This window comes from Rhizopus microsporus, assembly GCF_002708625.1.
Source record: "Rhizopus microsporus ATCC 52813 unplaced genomic scaffold scaffold_4, whole genome shotgun sequence".
Classification (NCBI taxonomy): Eukaryota; Fungi; Mucoromycota; class Mucoromycetes; order Mucorales; family Rhizopodaceae; genus Rhizopus; species Rhizopus microsporus.
In genome coordinates, this window is record NW_019671919.1 from 292,025 (window position 1) to 317,478 (window position 25,454).

Here is a 25,454-nt window from a genome sequence, read left to right on the forward strand (position 1 = left end):
GCTTTTAAGCAATAGATTATTTTTCTTGTTGGCTGAGGAGAGAAAGTAAAGAGGGAAGGCGCGATGAAGAGAGGGAAGGCAAGAAAGAAAAGAAAAAAGAAATAAAAGGCTTTATATAGAAAGAGAGAGAAAGAAGAAACAGAAGGTATTCGGAGCTGTAGTTGTTGTTGTTTGGGTTGATCATACATAACAACAATACATTTATCTCCTAAAACTTTATTTTTTTTTTTTTCCTCTTTTCTCTTCCTCTTCCCCACTCCTTGTATTACGTAGCATTTTTCTATAAAATCATCTGCTGACACCGGAACTGCATTCTTATTGTTTGGGGTTAGCCTTGAGCTTTTTGTTGTAACGATTAGATGATATAAATTCAAGATTGATCTCTAACTGAGAATTTCTAAGCAATTCATTACCAAGGGAGCCCTTGACGATATAACTATTAAAATTGATCAATAAAAACAACAAACAAATACGCCAAAGTTCTTTACGTGATGGTCGTATAAGGAGTGAATACAATATCTTCAGCCAAGTAACCTTGACAGAGTAAGTGATGGATAATTCTTTCAATATCCTATTATGTACAAGTGTAAGTTTTTTGGAAGTGCTCAAACAATGCATAGTACATATTCAGTAAATCTACGGATTGGAATTTCTATATCTGGACGGTTCATGATATGAGACTTGATTATACCTAATCCGCGACCTTGTATCATCTGGACTAGCTTGTTCATAGTAACCCTTTCATTCACTTGTTTCATCATGTCACATATCGTAATTAAGGTTCTGGCTTCAGTTGAGATGTTTTCCACGACGATTTCATCTCTGGATCTAGTGCAGTTGTCACAAATCCCACATGGTTGATCAGGTGTGACATTGTTCACCAATCCTTCACCTTCTTGGGCATCTAACTCAAAGTACCTTTCAAACAAGATCTTACGACAAGTAGTATAATCCTGAGCATACTTTACCATTTGATATACTATTAAGTTTCAATGAGCTCTTATTCTTTTTTTTTTCTGTAACGTATACTTGCGTGTATGTTGTCCATTGACTTCACCTACAACCATAGGGTTTAATCTCATCACTAACAATAGTTACATTATATAAATATAAATATATACATATATATATTTATTTATATACCATCGGAAGGGTTGTAATAGATGATACATTCGGCATTTTTACCATCTCTTCCGGCACGCCCGCTCTCTTGATAATAGCCTTCTATGGATTTTGATAGGCAATGATGGATGACAAATCTTGTTTCCAAGTGGTTGATACCCATACCAAAGGCGATAGTAGCCACGACAACTTGAATTTCCTTTGTTCTCCATTTTTGGTGAATGTAGTCTTTGTCTTCCTATATAAATTGAGTTATTATAAAACAAGCCTGTGTACGTGTGAACGAAAAATTTACATCATCCATGTCAGCATGGTAAGATCCGCATTTGATCCTTCCGTTACTCTCCTTATAAATCATCTGAGCCACTGTCTCTGTATCCTTTTTGCTAAGACAGTAAATGATACCAGATTGATCTGGATAATGGGCAGTTATCCAGTGAGTGACGTGTCGGATCGTTTCGTCCGCTGTATCCGGCTTTTGTACAACACGATAAATAAGGTTTGGTCCTACAAAAACAGTTTAGTTTTTTTGTTAGCATAATTCGAATGTTCATACTAAAAAGTGGGGCGCTGAATACAAGCGTGCCATTTGGAACTTGGGGTTGTTTCATATTGAGTATACGCATGACATCCTTCATGACAGACCAAGGACAGGTAGCTGTAAGTGCCATGATGCGTGTTTTGGGAAACACGGTCTAAATGTAAATAAATAAATAAAATGCTTGTATATAAAATGTGGTCATCTTCTTTGGTTATTTACTCGTAATATATTTAGTTGTTTATAGTCTGGTCTAGAATGAAAGAAGCGTGAATCAAACCATACAAATACATATGTAAAGTATACCTAAAGTCATGTCCTTGCTGAGAACAACAGTGAGCTTCATCTACAACAATCCTTGTGAGCATACCAGCATCATAGGCTTTGTTTAAAGCAGCCATGAATCGTTTGCTTTTTGCGATTTTTTCAGGTGTGACATATAACAATTTAAACGGATGGGGTCTAGGTTGACCTTTCTTTTTTGGAAACATGTTTGACTGAATAAGTGACACCTGTTCCTTGGATGAAGAGCCCACTAAATATTCTGCAGGTACATTTGCTTCCCGAAGATGATAAACCTGATCTTTAATAAGAGACACAAGTGGAGAAATGACAAGTGTGAAGCCGTCGGTTTGATCCATGATAGCAGGTAGTTGATAGCAAAGTGACTTTCCACCTCCAGTCGGTAATAACACAAATAGATCGCGTTTTTGTTCTAGTGCAGCATTAAGAATGGGTAGTTGTAATGCACGAAATGAAGTAATGTTGAAATGTTGTTGTGCTAATGCTTTCAGTCTGGTTGACCAAGGAAAGTCTTCAGTGTCATACAGAGTAGACGTTTGATCTGCAACGATGGCAGTTTGTGCTATTTTATCTAGTAATTGATTTCTTGTTTCTATTAATGCATTCTTTTTTGTTTTTAGTGTATTAATGACATGATCGATATGGTATATTTCTTTATTTATATCTTCTAGTTGAGATCGATACTGATTCATATAAAAAAAGAGAGAGAAAGAGAAAGAAAGTCACGACGACAACAATCAATGTTTCTATAGCTTTGGATGTTGTTCATCATGAGCAACACAAAGTGGGATAACTCTTTGTGCTATGAGTCTATTGAGTCCGATTTGGTTTGATACACCATAGCCATTATTCTGAAAAGTCATAAAGGTTTATGAGATTCTATCAGTTCCCTTTCATCTTTTCATATTCTTTTCCTTATTGTGCTTATATTAAACTTTTCACAACGTGTATGGCACAACAAAGACAAATATTTGTTCCCATTCAAAGTGAACAACTGACTGAGGGGTACATTGGTTCCTCTCCTGATAGGACTAGATTTTATTGTGTAGCCCATCATTATAGGAAATTTTGAGTCCGAATCTATGGGTTTCTTCAGAAATATAGTTTTTCTACAAATAATGTCGCATAATTCGAGAATTTATAATACAAAATATACAAAATACGACATCTTGGAACGGCATTACTTTCTGGAAGTAGTGTATACATTTCATACACAAATCTACACATTTCTACACATTTCTACACAAGCTTCAAAGATGCGGCTGTTTTTTCTTTTTCTTTTTTTAAAAAAATCTTTGTGCCATAAAAGAAAAGGGGCAAAATGAGAGCTCTGACATTTAAAGAATTTCTTTTAACGACGGACGTAAAGTTTCTAAAAAATTCCACCAGTCGCATCAATGTTCTGGTTATCGACATCCAAGTACACTTATGGGAGGCAGGATTAAACTGATTATAGATTAAATTGTACCTAATTCTAAAATGGCTTTTCAATCGTGCAGAATGATAGTGTCATGGATGATGACGGCATAAATGCCATGTCTATTGACAATATACCTGAAACTGAAGTATCTGAAAATGAGACAGGGGAGTTTGAGGAAATGGCTAGCGACTTGGATTGGTATAAGTACAATGCTCATAAAGAAGAAGCTTTTGATGCTCGTCCTTTTCAAGGTGTCAGTATGGATGGACCTATAGAAGCGAAGTTAAGCAACACCGTAACTGATGATCCTGCCTTAGAAGCCAGCCTCAAAATCTTTCAGTATGCAAAAAAGAAGGGCGTTTCAAGGGAAGATTTTGATGGTATAATTGGTATGGTAAATAGCCATATCAAGAAATGCTTTCCAAAGGCACCCTTTTTGTACTCTGATTCTAAATTAAGAGACTGAATTATCAACATCTTTCCCGTCAAAGCAAGAGAGTACGATGTATGCAAAAATGGATGTACATTGTTTGGAAGTGATGATGGTTGTGACAAGTGCAGCAAGTGTGGTGAGAATAGAAAGATGAATTATCTTTCTTTAAATGAGCAATTAGCACTGCTTGTCAGTAACGATGAAATCCTTGAGCTTATGAAGTCATCCAACAAGCACGAGAAGGATCAAGATGTTCTTTATGACTCTTGATGGTATTCTTGGCAAGGGAAAATACTGACTGATCCTATACCTTAGCCTTTATAGTGACAGATTCCAAATTTTCAAAAATGGCAAACATACGATGTCCATCTTTCACCTGGTTATTTTGAATTTAACCAAGGCTATACAGTCTTTCCGGAAAGTAAATTCGCCTGTGATCGAAAATAAATGCACCCAATGGTGAGAACAAAACTCATGCTGTACGAAATGCAAATTCGTTGTCGCCAAGAATATCTTCCTAGTACCATCCTTGACATCCATGGATACACTGTATTTCCAAAAAAATAATGAGATTGAATGTCGTGCTTTCCAAATTTAGATGTCGAATTGAAACCGTTGTATTGTTATCAGAGCTAATAACAAATACAAAAAGAATATGGCTCACTATCTCATTTGACAGTAATATTAACAGGTGGGATGCCTTGGAGTTGAAACTAACTTAATATTAGAAATAGCCCTCTTTAGTCTCCTTGTAAAAGTTTAAATTCTTTATTCGGTTTTTCCATGAAATCAGAAGAACATGTAGTCATATTTGGCAATGCATATTCTTGCATGGCCACGAAGCAGATTGCTTCTATTTGACATGATTCCTTTGTCCTAGATAACCTACTTGAAAAAGAAAAACATATAAAAACCCATTTTAATTGAGTCCTTTTTTTTGCTTTTTTACAGCAGTTATCAAATGTTCCTCTGAGGGTTCAAAGATTCACCAATCAAAACTAGCCTGTCCTCATGGTCCTTGCTCTGACTCGCTTGTCCCGCCCTCTTTGCTCTCTGGCGTGTATCTGGACCGTTCCCCAATAGCCTCTTCTGACGCCCTGGGCTCTCTCTGCCCTCCGTTCATTTTTTTTTTGTTTAAACTATCCTGGGTAGTTATCGCTACCCTCCCCAGAATGCACCTTGGTGGTAAGTAAAACTAATATTAGGATATGTGCCCTAATACTAACATACGTTTTCTCTCTTTTTCTACATATACTCATTATCTCTCTCTCTCTCTCTTTTGACATGATGTCGTTTTATTCAAACGTATTTTTTTTTGTCATCTTTTTACGAAAATATTTTTTTTTATTTTACAACAATATTTTATAAAATCAACGTCAATAATTAATAAAAATACGGTACGTACTGAAAGCGAATACATATTACAAGTATGTGTCGCTCCTGGTCCAAAGTTCCCAAGAAGTTTTTTTCATTCATCAAGCCGATTAAGAAGGAACAGAATATTTTACAATCGAAAGGTTTCAAATTGTCAAGCTCAAACATGACTGTTAATACACATCCTCTGCTTGCGTTTGGTGACATCCCTGCTTATGCTAAGCTTGCTGATCAGTCAGACCATTTTCACCTACGCGGATATAGATGCTGCACTATCAAAGCAGCAAGAATCGAAAACAAAAATGCTTTTTTTCCCCTCCTTCCAGCAGATTTGCCTTTCGAAGTAAAGACCCGTTTAAGACAGCAAACGAAGCCATAAGTCAAAAACTTCCAACGCCATTTGCTGATCTCAAGCTTTTCATAGTGCATTTTTCTTTCCTGTGGACTTGATGCACTTATTTGGTAGCAATATTGGGCTACAAATAGCAAACATGATCAGCACTGATACATTCATCGTCAGCTAGCAATCCCAGCATCCCTTAAGATTGCGGAATAAGGATATTCAGCAAATCAATTCACTGCTGAGAGGATCTCGTCTGCTTACTCCAGCCACCTTTTCTGACGTAAATGAAAGTATAGAGAGTGGACACAGCCGTTCGGTGGACTGGGTTCATTTTTTGAGATACAGTTTGCCGACAACAGTTGCAGGTTGCTAGCTTGACAAAAGGATTCAGCAGAAGAGCATGTATATATCCAGAATGACCAACCTTGCTTGCCAAAGAGAGATCATGAAGAGCGATGTAGCAGCGATCTTGGAATGGAGTTCCTGGCTGAAAGAACTTGTCGATGCAGGTAAACTACAGCTGTGGATTTTTAGCATCAACCGGCATCATCTAGTATACATTCCTGGTCTGATCTTGTACTTGGGATGGATATCTTCTTATGCTGTTTTTTCTATTGAGAGAACAATCCAAGAGTATAAGTCAAGGGTGAAATCAAGAAAAGATCCTGCTACCAACTGCGAAAATGTTATGCTTCAGCTTGTTTCACTGCATTGGGTAGAGGGTATGACTGTAGCTGAAGGTAAAGAAAAATCTGGTGGAGCCTTGCTAGATGGCGACGAAGAGAACAAATATGAGGGTTTAAGGGTCCATTAGCCGCGTAGAATTGGAAAACAGTGCTGGAGCCTTGGCATTTGATTACTCTGCGCTAATGAAGAAGTACTTTGAGAATCAAAGCCCTGATATTTACACTGATCTTGATTCTGGAAGTATTGTCGAGCTTGGATGTAGGCCGTGGAGCCCATATCAGACTGTATTTGGATGTTCAATGAACCACAGTAGGTAATAGAACAAGCTTTTTTGTTAAGCTATGCATTAAAGTCAACGCCAACAGACAAAATGGACCAAGGACTACGATGAATGAGCTCACATATTTTGGTGAAGTTGTATCATGCTTGAGATATACGTTTCCAGATGGAAGCTTTGATTACTAGCCCTCGTTAAAGTATTTGATGTAAAGACAAATAAAGACTGTATTTGGTCATACAAAATCTCTTCTGCTGCCTCCAAGATAAAAGTAGTCAATGTTGATGAGATTGTTTCGCTTTGTGGCCGCTCAATTGATATGAAAAACAGAGAATTGCTAATTAAATACAAAGCCATCTGTTTTATATATATATATATATATATATTCTTTTCACAACACTAAAAACAACAATGTACCAAGAAAGCTTTCTACGTGAAGATATGCTCAACAGGCTTATCCTTACAGTAATTTCAACACAGAATGAGACCAGGGATGTTATAGGAGCAGCATCTGGTCAGATAGCTGAGCTAAGAGAAGAAACGAGGGAGATGATAATCTCTAAATAAAAACTTGAAGCACAACTTGAGGAGTTGAGAAAGGAAAACGCGCAACTGAAAGTACAAGTTGAGGACACACGTTTTAATATAATTGAAGTAAGCAGGCCAAGGCATACAGAGCAAGAAAAACTGGTCCATGGCTTGTTTGCAAATAACTTGTCCCCTAAATCTATCATTGAGCACCCACTTAACGAGGACTCAAATAGGAAGCACCAATTCTCATGGGATATTTATAGAAAGCCTATGGAGAACGTACACGGCAGTCCAATTGGCGACATGACGTTTAATGCTTTTTGTGATCACCTCAAGCGCTTTAGACTGCCAGCTATTATTCGTCAAGTAAAAGATGAATTCAAGATTGAGGCTGGTAAGCCATTCAAGGCAGCGAATCCACGAGGAAAGCTTAGAGCTGTCGAGCTTCTTGAGCAAACAGCGGCTCCTTTTGTTCCTTTGCGTGCTCGTGTTGGTTCTTGGGGCGCTAGACTGATGCTTCGTTACTATTGGATTCGTAGAGAAAAGAAGCCTTCTACCACACCAAGCAGCGTACAAGATAATTGCGATATTCAATAGATAAAGGGAAGAGGCTAACTTGTACATTTAAAAAGATGTAGAAGCAAATGATGCTGGTGCTTCCGAAGAACAAGGCTTGTGTCCTCCGTATTCGACTGTCGAGAAAAGCGACAATAATGGGGAAAGGTAAGCTCATCAACCAACATCAGGATGAAAATATCTTACAACGTTGCTTATATATAATATTCTAGTGATGCTAATCTCGTTGACGCGGCTACTATATGTTCCCAGACTACTGGTCGCTTTGAGCAGCAAGGCAAGACAAAATATGCTGGGCCTTGTTTTTGTGTGTGTAGATGTCTTCTGGTTATTACAACTTTATGCAGATTTCGACAAATTTTTATTGAAGCTCCCCGCCCAAATTTCCTATAGTGCATACTACTCGTATAGTTCCAGACATGCTCCTTACTGTCAAAATATAATACGTTCAATCAATAGTACAATATAAGGTTAAGCCATATATGACGGCAAATTCTATAAAGAAGGTTTACTAGGGCCATCTATCTAGTGTTTATTCAGCTTTACTACAAATAAGCCATCTTTAGAGATTCCGTGTCATCAAATTTTTCTTAGAGACCTTATGATAAAAAGAATAGATGGACCAATCCTGTCATTGCATATTTTACCACCACCATTATTCGAATTGTATCCACTTTTGTGTTTATGTCAATGTAATACAAACGGTACATTGAAAAAGCCTTACCACACAATTCGAAGACCGGCTCTTGCCGTTCTTTTTAATAACAGCAGAAGTTTTACTCGCAGTGTATGAAAATGGTCAATAGGTGCGTGCATATAATATTTGTCAAATACAGTGTCGTCATAGGAAAGAGAGAATACAAAATATAAAAATCACAGCGTGTTTTATTTGAATCTTATTCCCGCTAAAGGTAACACCTGAAAGCATAAATCAGTTTTACTAAAAGAACAAAATGTACTACTAGCTACTTATTGTAAGAGTACGTAAAATCTACTTGTTATATTTGATACATATGAATAGAGTAAACGCTCGGTTGATTCTCTTTACTGCTTATGAGAAAATGCAGTAGTCTCTAAAGGATGCTGTATCAAAGACAAATAGCATGAACCCTATCTATGGGAGCAGTGTGACAATGTATGCAGTTACATTCATACATTGGAAACGGGATTACAAAATACCAAGGTGTATATTCATTTAAATATATGGTTTTACATTATTTACACTTTAGCAACTGTTATGATATTCTTTATTCATAATCAAGTCAATGAGAATAAAAGATGCTCTGATTTTTTTCCAATTTTAGTATCACTCGATACAGATGTCCACATGCATCGCCTTGATTTGGGTTTTTTATCCAAATAAAGTATAAGCTTCTCTTATAAAGTTACATACTCCCCTGTTACATTTGATCCGATACAGGCAGTAGTAAACAGTATTCATTCTGTATGCTCAGGGTCAGTTTAATGCAAGAGATGCTAATGTATAGAAAAATGTACTTTTTTAGAAATATTGTCCTTTTATGTAACAGACTGTAAGCGTCGTTAGAAGTAAATCGGAGAAAGCAATCTATCTTTAGGATGTTTGTTGAATAATGAGCTCATCTCATTGGTATTGCTGTTGTTACAATATATCAGTCTTTGACGATTGCAGTTACACGGTGTGAGATTCATCAAAGAAAATATCATCTCTTATCAAATTAGAAGTTTTTTTTTCATAGTAAAAGATAAACACTAGTATAAATATGACTCCTTTTCTCTTATTTTGATTCTTGTCATCTTTTAAATATTACATACTTTAAGACCCTTCATGGCGTCACAAGAAAACGTTACGAAAGATGAGCTACAATACTCTGAAAAAAAGGAAGAAGAAATAATAAATGAAAAAGAAACAAAGGGCCAAGAAGAGTTCTGGCTTAAGGACACAAGTGATGTAAAGGCTGTCGAAGAACTTGCCAAACATGATGACGAACATTATTTTAATGCGGATGAAACCGACCTTGCCATTGTAAACGAGATTGCTATCACCGAGGATACCCCTAATGTTCCCATCATCACGGTTCGTGCTATTGTTGTTGGTGTGGTAAGTTGATATTATGGATAATTTGAATGACTCGTTTTAACCTCCTCATAGATTCTTTCAATCCTTTCCTCTTCTGTTTATCAGCTGATGAACTTTAAGCCAGCCGGTAGCAGTCTCAATAACTCATTTTTGTTGATTGTTGCCTATGTATTATGTGATGCATGGGCCAGGTATTTACCTCAGGGAGGATGGCTCAATCCTGGACCCTTCAACTTTAAAGAACACACTTTTGTCTACATCATGTTTGCAACTGCCAACGACTCTGCCTATGGTACAAGTGTCTTATCAACACAACAACTTTACTTCAACAGAACACCAGGAGTTGCTGGCTCAATCTTCTTTTTGTTCTCTACTCAGCTTATTGGTTATGGTATTGCTGGTCAACTTCGATCTTTCATGATATATCCTGCAAGCGTGATCTGGCCCAGTACACTCCCAACCGTCTCTGTCTTGAGTACCTTTTGTAAAAGCAGCACGGAAGCCAAATGGCGTACAAAATTCTTCTTTATCACATTCGGCATCATCTTTGTATACGAATTCATTCCGCTTTACATGTGGCCGTTACTCAGTGGCTTCTCCATCGTCTGCTTGGCCAGTCGAAACAGTCAACTTGTTCAGAACCTCTTTGGTGGCGTCGATCCTAATGAAGGCTTGGGCTTTTTGAATCTGTGCTTTGACTGGAATCGTCTAAACATGGCTGCTCCTTTGACATACCCTTGGTGGGTGCAAGCTAACTCCCTTGCTGGTATTGGTCTCCTTTATCTTCTGGCACCCATTTTCTATTATTGCAATGTATGGAACGCACAAAGTTTCCCATTCTTGTCCAACAGTATCTTCCGTCTCTTTGACAACGGTACTGCTGATTATTATCCTCAAGATCAAGTCATTACAGCCGAAAACACTCTTAATGAAACTGCCTTGGCTGAAATTGGTCCTCCAGTCTACTCTCCTGTGTATGCTCTCAGTTATGTGTTTCTGAATGCAGGCATGACCTCGATTATAACACATGTCATTCTGTTTTACGGAAAGGACATCTGGAAGTCCTTCCTCGTCGCTAAATCCAATATGAAATCTGACAAGCTTGATGTTCATATGAGGGAAATGAAGAAGTACCCTGAAGTTCCCGATTGGTGGTACTATATCATTTACGTAGCTGCGCTTGGTGTAAGTATTGGTGTCTCCTACGCTAACAACAGCGGTTTCCCTTGGTGGGGCACCATCTTTGCCGTCATTCTTTCTTCTATCCTTTCACTCCCTCTCAACATGATCACTGCTATCACAGGTAGTTCTATCGGTTTAAACGTTTTTACTGAAATGATTGCTGGTTTTATCCTGCATGGTCAACCTATTTCCAATATGTATTTCAAAACACTTGGTTTCAACACACTTTACCAAGCAGGTGGTCTTGCCAGAGATCTCAAGATTGGTCACTACATGAAAATTCCTCCTCGTATAACACTCGCTTCCCAGTTTGCTGGTACTATTATCGGTGCTATCTTCAATTATATTATCAACAAGGTGATTGTCGAAACCAGAGGCGAGGACCTTCTAGTGCCTGGAGGTACTAAGTTCTGGAGTGGTGTAAGTGGCCCTCAGACGATGAACTCTGCAGCAATGACTTGGGGCGCTATTGGTCCTGCCAGCATGTTTGGTATTCATACACGTTACTCTATTGTCTTGTGGGCTTTCCTCATTGGTCTTTTCTTGCCTGTACCTTTCTGGTTCCTTCATAAAAAATACCCCAAAGTTGGATTTGAATACGTTAATGTGCCTATTATTCTTGCCAACGCCTGCGTACTGCCTGGTGGCACTTCTTCATACTTTTGGTGTTCTTACTTTATTGCTTATATCTCTCAGTACTATCTTAAACGTCGCTATACTGACTGGTTTGCAAAGCATAACTATTTACTTTCAGCTGCTCTTGACTCTGGAACGTCCATCATGGTGTTCATCTTATCTATGGCTGTTCAAGGTGGTGCTAATGGTGAATCGTACAATTTCCCTACCTGGTGGGGTAACAGACTAGACTTGCCACATACTGATTACTGTTGTGCTGACTGCTAATTAATGGCTGACACTATCCTAAAAAATATCTTACACTATAGTAATAAACTACTTGCTGTTATTAATTATATACAACATCAAAGTTTAGCTAGAGACTCTGGTGTTACATGCCAAGCTAGCAAAGAAACACATTAATGCCATTAGATTGTAGAAGAGTCCGGCTGACATGTTAACCGTGCGTCATTCTTTTTGTTTTATTAAATATAGCCCCTTTATACAGCAGCGTGTAGCTGATACCCCAACGCAGACAGCAGACGACAAAAATATATCAATGCTCAAAGAAACTATGTGTTGACCCAAAAAGGCAATCAAAGGGTCGTTAGATTAAAAAAGAGCGTTGCTCAGTGTTGTTGTTAGACGATTCAAGCAATGCGCATTGAGCTGAACCAGAGAAGACCTGAAGATGTTTATTCAGTGTTTGTGTATTGTTCTTTCTTAAAGCAATCTTGTAAAAAAACAATCAATCTTTGAACTATCGTTCGGTCTTGTTGATCCAAGTCTCTTTCTTTTGATCAATTAACAAGGATAATTATCTCAAGTAAGCTTGAGAAGGCTAGAAGTGTGAGCCAAAGAATATTGTGTTATGTCATTATTGCAAAGAAACTCATTAGTGATGAGACAGTATATAGGATTCAAACAAGCATTAATACCAGTTGTATGAGCATTCAATTCTTGTTGCCCTCATCGTATAAAAGGTTATAAATTCATTGATGCCTCACTCAGCCAATATGCTTACTGGCCATAGTCAATCTACGTGGGAATGCCTCAATCAGGGAAGCAGAAAAGCCTACGACTTCTTTGCTGCAGATCTTCATCAATATGTATATATATAGAAGGTAAGGATTGAGCTCGTTTTAAACATAATGAACGTTGAAGTGTAGAGCTCCTGTAGTCCTTTAGGTAACGATATGATGTTCCCAGAGAATGACTTTTTTCAATCTCGGTGATTGGCCCAAATTATCTCGTCCTTCCCCAATGGCATAGAATTCGTACTGTCAGTAACTGAATAGGGATATAAAAATAAAGAGACACCAATAGGGTCCTATTTTTTACATACTTCTTCTTTTCAATTTCATTCTATGCAAATGGCAGAAAGTATTCTAGATTTCAACAAAGAGCTCGACATTGCTTTATTAGATCAGGTCGTACTGACCTTCTACACTGGCTCTGGTTCAAACGTAAGTTCTTTGTATATTTAAAATATCTTTCTAATAAAGAAAACTTCAAGCAACAAATGGCACAGCAATTACTGACGCAATTTCAAGATCACGTTGATGCTTGGACTCGAGCTGACAAGATTCTAGAGCATTCCAATGTACCTCAGACAAAGGTAATTTCTTTTATTTGCTGCATAATAAACAAAAACAAAGACTAAATTCACTACACTACAGTTCATCGCACTGCAGATCTTGGAGAAATTTATCACGACAAGATGGAATACGTTACCGATAGAGACTAAACAGGGTATATCATGAAGGAAAAAAGGAAGGATATTAGGCTAAAGGGAATATGCATTCTTTATACTCAGCTATCCGATGTTTCATTGTTGATATGGTTATCAAATCATCCTCAGATGAGGCAACACTTTATAACGAGCGCACTTTTATTAACAAATTGAACATGGTATTAGTTCAGGTAATGGGCAATAAACACTAGAAAGCAGATGAGTAATCCTACATCCTAGATACTGAAGCAGGATTGGCCCTATCACTGGCCATCTTTTATCCCGGAAATCGTTGCTTCAAGCAAAACAAACATGTCCTTATGCGAGAATAACATGAACATTTTGAAGCTATTAAGGTAAATAAAACTATCAATGCTCAGATCAGATGAACTTAGAATAAACTAGTGAAGAAATATTTGACTATTCTGCAGAGCAAATGATACATTTGAAAACATCCAACCTTCGACAGTCGATATGCAATGAATTCTCTGAAATATTTCATTTATGCGTAGAAATACTAGATAGTGTATCAAAAGCAAGTCTGATCAAGGCCACTCTAGAGACATTGTTGAGGTTCTTGAGTTGGATTCCTATTGGCTATATCTTTGAAACCAACCTTATACAACTCTTGACCAAGGTAATATAGTCTAGGTAATGGTTACCTTATTCTAACCGAAGGAGAGGGGGAATTTATTAGTTTATGGACATGCAACAGTATCGTAATGTTACTTTGAAATGTCTCATGGAAATAGGCAGTTTATCAGGTGTGGATGAATATAATGAAAAGCTACTTTCTCTCTTTACACAAGTGATGGGATCAATCAATACTGCAATACCTTCCAACACAGGTAATTATTCAATGAATGATGTGAAAGACCTCTTTTAACAGTTGCGTAGATATTGCATCTCTATACGAAAACAGTTCTAATGACGATCAACAATTCATTCAAAATCTAGCCTTGTTTTTAACTAGCTTCTTGGAAGCACATGTAGAGGTACCAATACAGAGAATAGTCAAGGCTATAAATAATCCACTTGTTTTCTAATTAACTTAGATAGTCGAGAGGACGTCAGAATGTCATAATCTACTGAACAGTGCTCACGTTCACTTGATCAACATATCACGGATTGAAGATCGTGAAGTGTTTAAGGTCTGCTTAGAGTATTGGACCAAGCTAGTGAGATCATTATACGATGAAGCCGCGAATCTAAGGCTATACAACCACTCTATTCATCCAACTGAAGAGCGACCCTGGCCAAGGAAAAGCATTTACGCCGATATTCTTTCCAGCCTTCGTGTAGTCATGATTGAAAAGATGGTAAAGCCAGAAGAAGTGTTGATCGTAGAGAATGACGAAGGAGAAATCGTCCGCGAGTTTATAAAGGAGAGCGACACAATTATATTGTATAAAAACATAAAAGAAGTCTTAGTCTATCTTACTAACTTGGACGTTGCCGATACGGAAATGATCATGACAAAAAAGCTGCAGCGGCAAATGGATGGCAGCGAATGGTCTTGGCAAAACTTGAATAAGCTCTGTTGGGCCATTGGATCTATCTCAGGGGCAATGAATGTTGATACTGAAAAGCATTTTTTGGTGACAGTGATCAAAGATCTATTGAGTCTCTGTGAACAGAAACGAGGAAAGGCAAATAAGGCAGTTGTTGCTTCGAATGTCATGTATTGCGTAGGACAGTACCCAAGATTCTTGAAATCCCACTGGCAGTTCTTGAAAATAGTCATTCATAAGCTGTTTGAATTTATGCATGAACCTCATGAAGGCGTACAAGATATGGCATGCGATACGTTTATCAAGATTTCACAAGAGTGCAGTCGACATTTTATTATTCAACAAACAGGCGAAGTCTCTCCGTTTATCGATGAAATAATACATAATATGGAAGATATCACTTGTCGCCTCACACCACAACAGGTAAAGGAAGAAATGTCTCTTTGAAATTGACTATCTCAATATAGAACAATGTTAGGTTCAAACATTTTATGAGGCAGTAGGCTACATGATCTCAGCGCAGTCCAACAAAATTATCCAAGAAAAGTTGATTACCAAGTTTATGAGTATACCTAATATGCTTGTAAGTGTATACATAAAAAGAATAATAATAGCCTCTATCGCTGATATACAGGATATATAGTGGCAGAATGCTATTCTCTCTGTGAAAAACAGTTCAACAATTTTGAAACAGCCACAGCAAGTCAAAGTTTTGACCAACATATTGAAAGTAAACATTGCTGCCTGCTCTTCCATTGGACATGGTTATATTAGTCAATTAGGCGTCATATACTCAGATATGTTGGAACTATATCACACTGCCGAAATGATAATAATTCAATTGCTTGCTGAGCAAGGTGTGGAATCTTGATCAAATGATAAAGTATTGTTACTCATTAACTAATAGGAAATATTGCAGTCAAGACACCCAATGTTCGTGGATTGCGATCAGTGAGAAAGGATATTTTACAGCTTATAAACACCTTTGTGGGTTGTGCGACTGAACTTGACTCTATTCAACAAAATATGATCACTCCATTTTTTGAAGTTGTTCTCACAAGCTACAACAGTAGTCCAGATATTATTAAAGAAGCTTATGTACTTGAAGTGCTTGCAAACTTGGTGGATAAGCTCGATGTACTAGTCTATTATACAACGTGTTTAAATGTGGTTATTCTGACTGATTTGTATTAGACATTGATGATACCGCATATTCCTCTGGTGCTTGAATCCACATTTGAACCTACATTAAACATGATTACAAAAGACTTTACTGAATACCCAGAGCATAGAGAAGGGTTTTATCATTTACTACGATCGATCAATCGACACTGCTTTCCAGGTATTCCATAATAGCCTTTTTCAAGAGCCCCCTCCCCTCAGGGCCCACCGTGTATATACTTATCCATATTATAGCTCTTCTTGAACTGTCACCTGATCGATTCAAATTGATTATTGACAGTATTGTCTGGGGATTCAAGCATACGTTGCGTCATATTGCGGACCTCAGCTTGGGCATATGTGAAGAACTGATACAAAATATCAACGCAACTGATTCCACCATTGCAGACGCGTTCTACCAGTCTTATTACTTGAGTATCCTGCAGGATATATTCTTTGTTTTAACAGACGGAGATCACAAGAGTGGTATACGGTCAAATGTGCAATCATATATTAAATCTAATATAGGTTTTAAATAGGCTTCAAAGGGCAAACTGAGATGCTGGCTCTATTGTTTAGCCTGGTGACAACTAATTCAATAACCATGCCATTATACAATCCTTCAGAAGTGACAGATGAAAACATGGACAATGTAAAATTTTTAAAAGACTATGTATCAACACTCTTACAGAATGCATTCCCGCATCTTAAAAGGTATCAGTCGATGAGAGGTTACTAAAGACGCCTAATTAAACTGCTTCAATATATAGGGGACAGATCACTGTCTTCATTGATGCTATGCTCGAATACAATAATACTCTTCCAAAATTTAAACTAGAAGTGCGCGATTTTCTCATTCAACTGAAAGAATTTGCTGGAGAGAATACGGAGCTTTATTTAGAAGAAAAAGAAGCAGAGATGGAAAGAAAGAGAAGAGAGGAAAGAGAAAACGCTCTGCGTATACCTGGTATGATTAAACCATCTGACTTATCTCTTATGGGGTAAGATGAAGTTTTACAATAAAGGATCCTGCTTTGCTTTTGAAAAGTGCACCAAGAATAGTGTTTAGGCTCCACTTGATATTTGTTTATTTACAACTTAAGAGGGGGAATTATGGAGGGTATAGCAAATTAGACAAACTAAAACTCCCACCATTTCTTGCGTGCCTGTCTTTCGTTATATTCCTTAACAGCCTTCAAAAAGTCTCCAGAGGCAGCATTCATCTCTTCAAACTTTTGATTCAATTCGTTCAATCTCTCACCACGTTCATTCATTTTATCGCCCAACTCTGCAAATACACCACTTGGCCCGCTTGATGATTTGTTTGTATTCTTGGCTTTATAAGCCTCGATCTTCTTTTTGGTTGCTTCATACGCGTCTTCCTTGTGTACTCGGCCCACTTTGCACCAATTATAGTTAGTATCATCTTGGCATGTGTATACTACTTACTTATAGTGTCTAATTCACGTATTGTCAACGGTTCCTTTTGAAAAGCTCCTGCCACTGCATTCAGCCATGATTTTTTTGTAATAGATTTTTGTCTTTTAAGCACAGTGGATGGATGCGGGGGAAGTTCTTTTTGAGCGTCATGTAGCATAACGGATTCTCCAACATGTCTAAAATTCTCTGTTAATTATTTATGCATTAGATGTGTAAGCGTATACGTACCTGCTGGGGTTCTCCATAAACTGATATTGTTCAATCTCGTATTGCCCTGTCCAAAAAACCACACGACCATCTTGACTTAGACTGGCCTCTATAAGTTTTTTTGGTAGTGCTTTCTCTGGAAGAGTTAGTTCAGCAATAAATTCTAATTTTGGTAGAGAAAAGCAAAGTAATTTTCCATTATCACAGATAACAGATAAGCATGAACTTGACGCTATGTTCAACGTGAGTTCTCTCTCTCTCTCCTCTTTCTCTTTTATACACTTACTATAGTTTTGAACAATTTCGCTCTGTACTATCGAAAACTCTTTGAGTTCTCTACTATACAATTTAACATTGAAACCAGACAAGTATACATTGACCACATGAGCCGATACACATATGATAAAATGAGGATTATCTTGTTGACGATATTCTACTTTCCCAAGTGCCGCTATACGTTTCGAACTTATGTTTGACAAAGATAGACTACTACTGCCAGTACTGATAGTGCTTGCGGCCTTTTGAGACGAACTTGTGTCGTCAGAGATCTCAGGAGAGACTGGACTGTGCTCTTTAGTTATAATATCTGATCTGTTGGCTACGTCCTCTTCTTCTATTATCTTATCAGAGATGGTCACTTGTAAAGCTCCTTTCAGGTCAATAACATGCATGTTTAAGAGGGGTGGTGATGCTTTTATGCAAAGATGTTGTCGAATGTCATCTATCGATACACTACTTAACAGTAAAAGCATACTAAACTGATAGATATGTCCGTTGCCAAGGCAAATAAACAGCTGTGGTTCAGCCTTTGTAACTGTGGTTGAAAGTTTAGTACGCATACGTGCACATAGTTTTGTTACCTTTGGATGAAGAATATGTATTAAAGAAGCCAAGATATGTAATTTCTGTCAACGTGGACTGGTTTATATTAGGTACTTCAGATGATTCAGTGGCAGTATTCTTTTCTATGGTCGAGTTTTGTTGTTGAACATCCCAAACTACAATTGAAATTTAAAAGTTTTACATTTCAATAAGGTTTTCTCTATTACAAGACATAATGCACTTACGCACAATATTTTCAGAAAATAAGACAGCGTGTCTATGAATATCCAAAAAGACTACACTTCCATTATCCAAAGCAGCAGCAATACTGAAATATGACATTAGTGTGATATAAAAACTTGTCAAATTACAAACTTACAGCGAATCACCAATACTAACCACACTTCTTACTGCAACATCTAATCTGATATGTAATGCAGCATGATATCCACATACATTATCAGGCACGTCTATCTTTTGAAAGATATTTGGTTGAGCTGCTTGTTCATCTTTTATTGGCTCCTTTTGAGTCGTGTCTGGTGGAGGCGGTGCAGGTTCTACAAAGGGATTATTAGTATTATCAACCGGGTGCTGATCGTTCGTCTGCTGTTCGTTTAAAACGAATGGGTTATGACTATCATCCACACGCAGATCGTTCTCATCGACCGAACCCAAATCTTCTAATAAATCAGAAATCTCTTTCAACGTGGTATCACATTGATTGATAAGCTCTTCTTGTCTTGATAAGTGCTCTGTTGATGTTGCCGTTATCTCCTCTTTCTGTCTCTCAGCAACATACTTATAAATAATGATGGATCCATTGCTAAATCCAACAGCCAGTGTTCCAGTGGTCTTGTTGACATCAAGACAGCAAATGATTGCTTCACGTGTTCCAAGATCCCTTGTGCATTCGATTGTGAGATGAGGCAGAGGTCGAAGGGCGGTATAGGAAGCATCCCAGAATTTGATGAGCTCGCCTTGATGAATAGTTAAAAGAAGATCATTTGACTGTATGTGATAGACATGTTCTGGTCCTGCTATACCACCTGTGATAGGGACATAGCGTGCTCTTCTGTCACCGCTGGCCATTGACGATAGTAATGTGTAGGCTGAATCTGGGAGCTGGGGTAAATAGCAGGCAGTCAAGATACAGGGATCAACAAACTCAAGTGCAGGAGGAAGCTTGAGTTGGGGAAATCCATGATCAAGCCCGTAAACCTTGAACGAGTGATCTGATCCAACAATGGCAATTCCAAAAGGGCTCTGCATACCTCCGTAATATGGGTTGGTACTAAGGATGAGAAAATGAGACAGGTCAGAGGTAAGAGGCATGATCGTCTGCTTCTTGGGCTCCTTTGACTCGCCATCGTAGTCAAACTCTAATAAATTTAAGCCTAATGTATCTGCCGGATGAGCTCCTCCTGCAGCAATGACGAACGATTTCTTCTCCACCTTATCTGTGTACCATGCAATTTGATAAATTGGCTCCACCTCTGATGATGCTGTATAATGCTGAAAGAGTCTACGTGAGGCAATGGGTCTTTTATCACTATTGATATCCCACAGATGCATGTACCCGTCATCATATCCTCCAATGAACCGTGTGCCATTCGGACTCCAGGCCAGGCATGTTAAGTTTCCGTTTTTGTAGTCTACATCCAGTTTTCTGAGAGTATAGGACTTTCTAATGGATCGATCCCGAATATCCCATATATGTACAATAGATTCGTATCCTATCAGCAACAGGTTCAAATCAGTCGGGTGGAGCTGTAGGTCAACAATAACATGACTTTGCTGTTTTTCTTCCTCTGGTAATAGATCAGGTATTTGGTACTCTGTGATCACTCCTTGTTGTATATCAAACACGTCGATAAAGCCATTGGAATATCCAATAAATAGCCAATCTGTCCCCACACAGTAAGCTAAACTCGTGATGATGGCCTCTGCTGACACTACGTGGCAGACTTTCTTTGTTCGGAGATCAACTGTGAAGATAGTATTTGCTTTATCGATCACTACGAGTAAAGGTGATCCAATTTTAAACTGTAGATACTTGACTCCAGCTGTGCTTGGTAAGTCGATGGATGCTGATATGCCTCTACCAAACACTTTGATATAATTCTTGTTTAATTCTCCTGCTACAATACTCATAAGAATATACTATATCCTATGCTGTTTATTTTACCAACAGCGAGTAGTCCAGCAATACAGTCATAAGCAATGACACTAACAGTAGAAGGTAATCCATACGTTGATACCTACTCCCCTTTTCTTATTAACAATACTCTTGTTTCGCTCTCTCTTTTTCTAAGTACCTTTTTCAATAAGATATCTTTAACACGAATATTTTCTGATATTGATTGTTCAAGCCTTTTATCCTTGGATAAGATCACCTTTGACAGAGCATTATCTTTGGCTTTTATAGCAAAGCCAGCTAATTTCTCAAACATTGTTATTGATGCTTAAAGATGAGAGGAGAAACAAGATCAGGAAAATTCAATGACTTTAATATTTATTCAGGTTCCGAATTGTCTTTCTCTCTCTTCTTTTTTTTTTTTTAAAAAAAAAGGGCCCTCCACTAGCAAGCCTCAGTTGTATGGTACAAGTCTTACAATGCCAGGTTGCCGAGTTACAGTTCCAGCTGGGAATCTCCAGATCGCAAAAGGACTTTGCAGTCAAAGATTAGCTCATTGCACAGACAAATATTAATATACGGCATATCACTAATAAGGAAAAACCTACACCATTAATAATCTATAGCCTTTAAACTACTCAAACTGCTTCATAATGATGTATATGAAGAAATCATTAAGCTGTTGTTTCCTTGGATTACCAGAGACAAAGAAAAGTACACTGAAATGAGTATGATAACAGCCATATTACTAAGATTAAAGAACAAAAAACTAAGTTTGGGAGTAACAAAATGAAGTTTTTATTTAAGTAAGCAATAGCTTGATTTCCAAAGAGAGAGAGAGATAGAGAGAGAGAGAGAGAGAGAGAGAGAGAGCTTTGAATAAGTAGAGATTCTTATTTTGATAGTGTACAAATTTATAAAGTATAATTATAATTACACTTGAAGTGATCTTGGTTGTTTCCGCCCTCCTCTCCCTCTGTTTTCTTCTCGGCTTGTCTCTTTGTTTGTTACATTCTCACTCAAGAAGATAAAGATCCAAAAATGACGCTTATTATATCACTGTATTTTATTTTACGCTGTACAATTTGAACTAACAAAGAAAAGAATGACTACGACAACCAAGGTCGCTTCAAGTGTAATGATTTATATTCATTAGGAAATTGAAGCTGTCACTTCACCATGGCATACATGTCCCTATTTTCCTTTTACAATAAATAGAACGTAAAGCTTGATCCAATTGCTTGAAGCAATAGCGTGTTTTTCAAGTTGTAAATATCTATGGCATTTTTGCCAAAGATTGCAAGGCGAACTAGGTCTTGCATGCAGGCCTCATGGTTCTTGCTTTCTAGCTCAGCCTTGGCTTCCATGTAGCCAATTGTGATAAAATTATCACGTTCAGTTTTTTGACGGAATTGACCATCTGGTCTTCGATGAGAAACACCAAAGACCTTCTGTTTACATTCGGCGTTGTTTTCATTTGTGATCTTAAAAAATACCATGTTTTCATGATCCAAATTATCAAATAATGACTGCAATATTGGTAAAATGAATATACTTTTTATCATCCTCCTTAATAATTTCACCCAAGTCATTAAGAGGAAAAGATTCCAACATGTCCTTTATGAACTTCACAGTCACCTTTTGAGTACCTTGAAGCTTCGTACCAATATTTATCAATTGCAAACGTCCTTCTTCTCTTGTAGCCGACTTTTTAATCATTTGTTGTACTGTTGGAAGTGCCGGTATCATTCTTTCAAATGGAAATACAGTACCGTTGATGGTGAGGTTGTGGACTTTAATATGTGTAATTATCTTTTGCAAATTACTGTGACCAAATGCATGAAGAAGATTGCTATTGGTACTGTTATTTTTCAAGGAGTAAAATTGAAGAAAAGCATAACATTTCATGGTAGCTTGATTTAAACGAGAATGATGTTTGTGATATTGTCGATGAATAAATAGTTTTACCTTGAAAATATAAGAATACCGCAAGATGGAATGAGGCTTTCTGTAGTCATTTATGAACAAAGAAAAGAAAGAGGTCTGTGGCAAGAAAGAATTGATCTTTGTATGCAAGAATAAATGTTGTAGGATATTTTGGCGGGGAGTTTCAATAAAAATTTGTGTCGAAATCTGCATAAAGTTGTTGTAACCTGAAGACATCTACACACACAAAAACAAGGCCCAGCATATCCTCTATTCCTTTATAGCTGTTATTACTTCATACCCATTATGTAGAATAACTACAAAGGCATTCATATAAGCTATATGAATTATATGTTTATCTCCTTCTTCCTATTTTGGAATTATTTTTATGGAACTTTCAGACTTTCCTCTTGGCTTTGATATGTAAACAAACAAAAATCTGATTAAGGACATGATGTGATGTATGCTTAGGTTGAGCGCCAAAGGGGATTGATCCAGGCCTTCCTTTTTTGTAATGGATTATGTTTCAGGATGGACTATCAATAAAACACGAAAGAGAGTAAATAGTTTAATAAACACGCCATAGTTTGAATTCAGGGCACAACCAAGGCAATAAATGAAGCAATGTAAATCATAAGAATGAAGACAAGAGATACCTTTTAGGTCAAAATTGTTTCTCTCTCTCTTTCTCTCTCAAAAAAAAGGAGGGTTAGACAACCTTCAAAGGAGAGCAGATGTTTGTATGTGAATTTCTTAAAAAATATGCCTAGTCCATTTTGGGTTAAAGATAGGGAGAGAAAGAGATAAAGGAACTTTGATTGCTTCTTTGTTTGGCATGAGCAAAAATATATTCCCATGGGGAAGCTTTAAAAGGTATAAAAGGACGCAACTTTCCCTTCTTTATTCAAATTATTCTTTCTTTTATCTTCAAATATATCAAGCAAGCTTTCTATATGGTTCTCTCTCAATAACTCTCAGGGAAGTGCTCGGAATAATCTATGGTCTTTTTATCTTCCTTCCTAACACAGGTATGGCAGGGTCGGGGGCTTTTGTAGGTTCTCATCTTGGTTCTACTCATGGTTCTAGTCTTGGCTCTGCCTATGGTCTTTTGGACTTATTTGCATTCTTCAAATTTCTATGGTTGATGTTACTCACTAGGTAAGCTTTTGGGATGTGCTTGGCCACCCAAGAGACACACTTTAAGGGCAACACAGAGAGACTTGTAATATGGTTAAGGTCACCTTATTCCTGTTCCTCTCTTGCTGACTTTATTGTACCTTCAGAAGTTGTCATGTACTGAACACTAGTAGTCTCTCCTCTTCCTTTTTTTTTTTTTTTTTAAAAAAAAATAAAATAATCTACTTGAACATCCTTGAACATAATTTTTAAAATTTTAAATCATTGATACACTTGTTTTATTGGTCAGTAAAGGTTGGCACTGTTGTTATATCCTTATTCTTTTTCCTTCTGCTTGTGAAATGTAGACTAACATTAGCGACGATTATAACTGTGATGGATTTAATGATTGTACGTTCATTTTTATAGTAAAGCAATGGATCTTCTAAATCTGCATAAACTATTTCAAATGGCGCTCGAAACAGGATGCGTTGCTAAGGTACGCGATATACTTTATATTATCATTGATACTCGCATGACTTGAATGAGAGATATAATCAAGGATTTATAACAGTGAAAAATGTTATGAATGCATGAATATCAAAAGGATAAGTAGTCTTATATGGAAATAAAATAAAAAAGGTTCATTACACCTTAGAGAGCACCGTGTTGCTTATCACTATCCAAAGCCATTAATCACTATGGCGCTTATTTTTTCTTCATTATTGCAAAGCAGAACCGAGTCAGTCTATTGACTTTATTTGAAAACAGACCCAGGCTAATGAAAAGCTCAAATTGAATATAGTAGAAACTTACTATAGTTAAAAAAGGAAGCTCATTCAAAATTATGTGCATCAAAATATGACAGGGCAGTCTATAAATTTGCCTGTATGGCTGATCAGTTTTGTGATAGAACGCACAAGGCTTTTAGCTTTAATAAGCTCAAAGGCGCTGAATCAACCCACCGAACTGTAAGCTTGAGGCCGTTCACAGGTAATCCTTTCTTATTAAGTGTGCTTTAAGGAACAGGCTACAGTAAATATATCAATGATACAGAGCATTCTGGAGAAAAGTTTTCGCAGAGAAATGTCCCAGTGTATTTCACTTTTAAGAGCTGTCAGAGAGCATATCTCAGATCATCAATATCTGCTTGAAGTTTCCTTAAAGCTGTCAGTAATCGGCATCTAACTGCGTGCTGTGTGTGTTATAAACACGTTGAGCCTAATGTGGAGGAAATTATCCAATGAAACGACTACCTTAATATATGAATTAACGCAACACCGTCTCCCCTTCACTTTTCAATTAAACACCAACAAGTGAAAGTATTCATAGTTTACAGCAGCAATTAATAGTGAATGAATTTTAATTCATATACGAACAGATTTGAATTTGGAAGATTTCTTTAAAGCTCTCTACTCAAACAAGAATGCAAGCGAGTTTCCTATAAGTCACTCAAATTTTTTGAACAATCTTCTTTCTTTTCTCTTCAGCAATAGCTTGTTTAAAGATGATTTATAGAACCAATATAATGCTTGCGATTATTTTACTCTTCTGTTTACTCGTTAATAGCTATAAAAGCAAGTGCTTGATTTGCGACATAGTCATACGGAACTTGTATTAATAAAAATGTACAGCTGTCTATTGTAATGATAATGGACGCGCACCTCAAGAGCTTTTCTCTAGCCTTGCTAGCTTACTGTCTACTGCCAGCCCCTCATCTGGTACGGTGTCTTTTATCCATACAAGGTCCATAAAACACTATGTAGACACAGTGAGAAGACTTTTGAAGCCTACCCACAAATAAGTAGATCATATAACAACTCGTATAAAATTTCCATTATTTCCTATAGATCATAATTATTTTCCAAAGCTATAAATTAGAGTTATTATTTAGACCTTCTGTCATTTTGTAACATGTTCAAATCTATAGGTAATTTTTCGCGTT

General features: G+C 37.2%; 8 protein-coding genes across 8 annotated transcripts; 6 read left to right on the top strand and 2 right to left on the bottom strand.

Annotated features, from left to right (window-relative positions):
- Positions 1-104: 104 nt before the first annotated feature.
- Positions 105-2,976, bottom strand: RHIMIDRAFT_290244 (ATP-dependent DNA helicase). The gene is made up of 10 exons (XM_023613719.1): positions 2,758-2,976; positions 1,967-2,646; positions 1,883-1,913; positions 1,679-1,817; positions 1,418-1,629; positions 1,144-1,360; positions 1,034-1,084; positions 624-979; positions 489-571; positions 105-436 (listed from the first exon to the last, which is right to left on the bottom strand). Exons 1-10 carry the CDS (start codon positions 2,824-2,826, stop codon positions 316-318), a joined length of 1,959 nt encoding a protein of 652 aa, XP_023468251.1. The 5' UTR covers positions 2,827-2,976; the 3' UTR covers positions 105-315.
- A 493-nt stretch (positions 2,977-3,469) lies between these two features.
- RHIMIDRAFT_304002 (uncharacterized protein) lies at positions 3,470-3,849 on the top strand (the record flags this gene model as incomplete). The annotated part of the gene is made up of 1 exon (XM_023614436.1): positions 3,470-3,849. Exon 1 carries the CDS (start codon positions 3,475-3,477, stop codon positions 3,847-3,849), a length of 375 nt encoding a protein of 124 aa, XP_023468252.1. The 5' UTR covers positions 3,470-3,474.
- A 1,464-nt stretch (positions 3,850-5,313) lies between these two features.
- RHIMIDRAFT_102726 (uncharacterized protein) lies at positions 5,314-5,628 on the top strand. The gene has a single exon (XM_023605136.1). It carries the CDS (start codon positions 5,357-5,359, stop codon positions 5,567-5,569), a length of 213 nt encoding a protein of 70 aa, XP_023468253.1. The 5' UTR covers positions 5,314-5,356; the 3' UTR covers positions 5,570-5,628.
- Positions 5,629-5,832: 204 nt separating this feature from the next.
- On the top strand, positions 5,833-7,625 carry RHIMIDRAFT_290245 (uncharacterized protein; the record flags this gene model as incomplete). The annotated part of the gene is made up of 3 exons (XM_023613720.1): positions 5,833-6,273; positions 6,338-6,533; positions 7,160-7,625. The coding sequence occupies exons 1-3, from the start codon at positions 5,934-5,936 to the stop codon at positions 7,623-7,625; spliced, it is 1,002 nt and encodes a 333-aa protein (XP_023468254.1). The 5' UTR covers positions 5,833-5,933.
- RHIMIDRAFT_275415 (uncharacterized protein) lies at positions 7,582-8,310 on the top strand. The gene has a single exon (XM_023612548.1). The coding sequence runs from the start codon at positions 7,819-7,821 to the stop codon at positions 8,071-8,073; it is 255 nt and encodes an 84-aa protein (XP_023468255.1). The 5' UTR covers positions 7,582-7,818; the 3' UTR covers positions 8,074-8,310.
- A 1,011-nt stretch (positions 8,311-9,321) lies between these two features.
- RHIMIDRAFT_212956 (OPT superfamily oligopeptide transporter) lies at positions 9,322-11,976 on the top strand. Its single transcript, XM_023607232.1, has 2 exons — positions 9,322-9,684; positions 9,736-11,976. Exons 1-2 carry the CDS (start codon positions 9,412-9,414, stop codon positions 11,746-11,748), a joined length of 2,286 nt encoding a protein of 761 aa, XP_023468256.1. The 5' UTR covers positions 9,322-9,411; the 3' UTR covers positions 11,749-11,976.
- An 857-nt stretch (positions 11,977-12,833) lies between these two features.
- Positions 12,834-16,869, top strand: RHIMIDRAFT_199960 (nuclear export receptor Crm1; the record flags this gene model as incomplete). The annotated part of the gene is made up of 16 exons (XM_023606421.1): positions 12,834-12,926; positions 12,977-13,078; positions 13,140-13,212; positions 13,277-13,383; positions 13,433-13,548; positions 13,598-13,829; positions 13,890-14,040; positions 14,090-14,187; positions 14,248-15,126; positions 15,182-15,286; positions 15,347-15,560; positions 15,611-15,840; positions 15,898-16,045; positions 16,120-16,350; positions 16,404-16,578; positions 16,635-16,869. The coding sequence occupies 16 exons, from the start codon at positions 12,834-12,836 to the stop codon at positions 16,867-16,869; spliced, it is 3,189 nt and encodes a 1,062-aa protein (XP_023468257.1).
- Positions 16,870-21,406: 4,537 nt separating this feature from the next.
- On the bottom strand, positions 21,407-22,507 carry RHIMIDRAFT_275432 (uncharacterized protein). Its single transcript, XM_023612549.1, has 2 exons — positions 22,436-22,507; positions 21,407-22,380 (listed from the first exon to the last, which is right to left on the bottom strand). Exon 2 carries the CDS (start codon positions 22,057-22,059, stop codon positions 21,673-21,675), a length of 387 nt encoding a protein of 128 aa, XP_023468258.1. The 5' UTR covers positions 22,060-22,380; positions 22,436-22,507; the 3' UTR covers positions 21,407-21,672.
- Positions 22,508-25,454: the final 2,947 nt, after the last annotated feature.

Coding starts and splice junctions, on each gene's coding strand:
- RHIMIDRAFT_290244 (XM_023613719.1), bottom strand. CDS start 2,826: ATGACTTTTCAGAATAATGGCTATGGTGTATCAAACCAAATCGGACTC. Junction 2,647..2,757: donor ATAGACTCATAGCACAAAGA/GTTATCCCACTT, acceptor TATATGAATCAG/TATCGATCTCAACTAGAAGA. Junction 1,818..1,882: donor AACAACTAAATATATTACGA/GTAAATAACCAA, acceptor ATTTACATTTAG/ACCGTGTTTCCCAAAACACG.
- RHIMIDRAFT_102726 (XM_023605136.1), top strand. CDS start 5,357: ATGACTGTTAATACACATCCTCTGCTTGCGTTTGGTGACATCCCTGCT.
- RHIMIDRAFT_275415 (XM_023612548.1), top strand. CDS start 7,819: ATGCTAATCTCGTTGACGCGGCTACTATATGTTCCCAGACTACTGGTC.
- RHIMIDRAFT_212956 (XM_023607232.1), top strand. CDS start 9,412: ATGGCGTCACAAGAAAACGTTACGAAAGATGAGCTACAATACTCTGAA. Junction 9,685..9,735: donor GTGCTATTGTTGTTGGTGTG/GTAAGTTGATAT, acceptor ACCTCCTCATAG/ATTCTTTCAATCCTTTCCTC.
- RHIMIDRAFT_275432 (XM_023612549.1), bottom strand. CDS start 22,059: ATGACTTGGGTGAAATTATTAAGGAGGATGATAAAAAGTATATTCATT.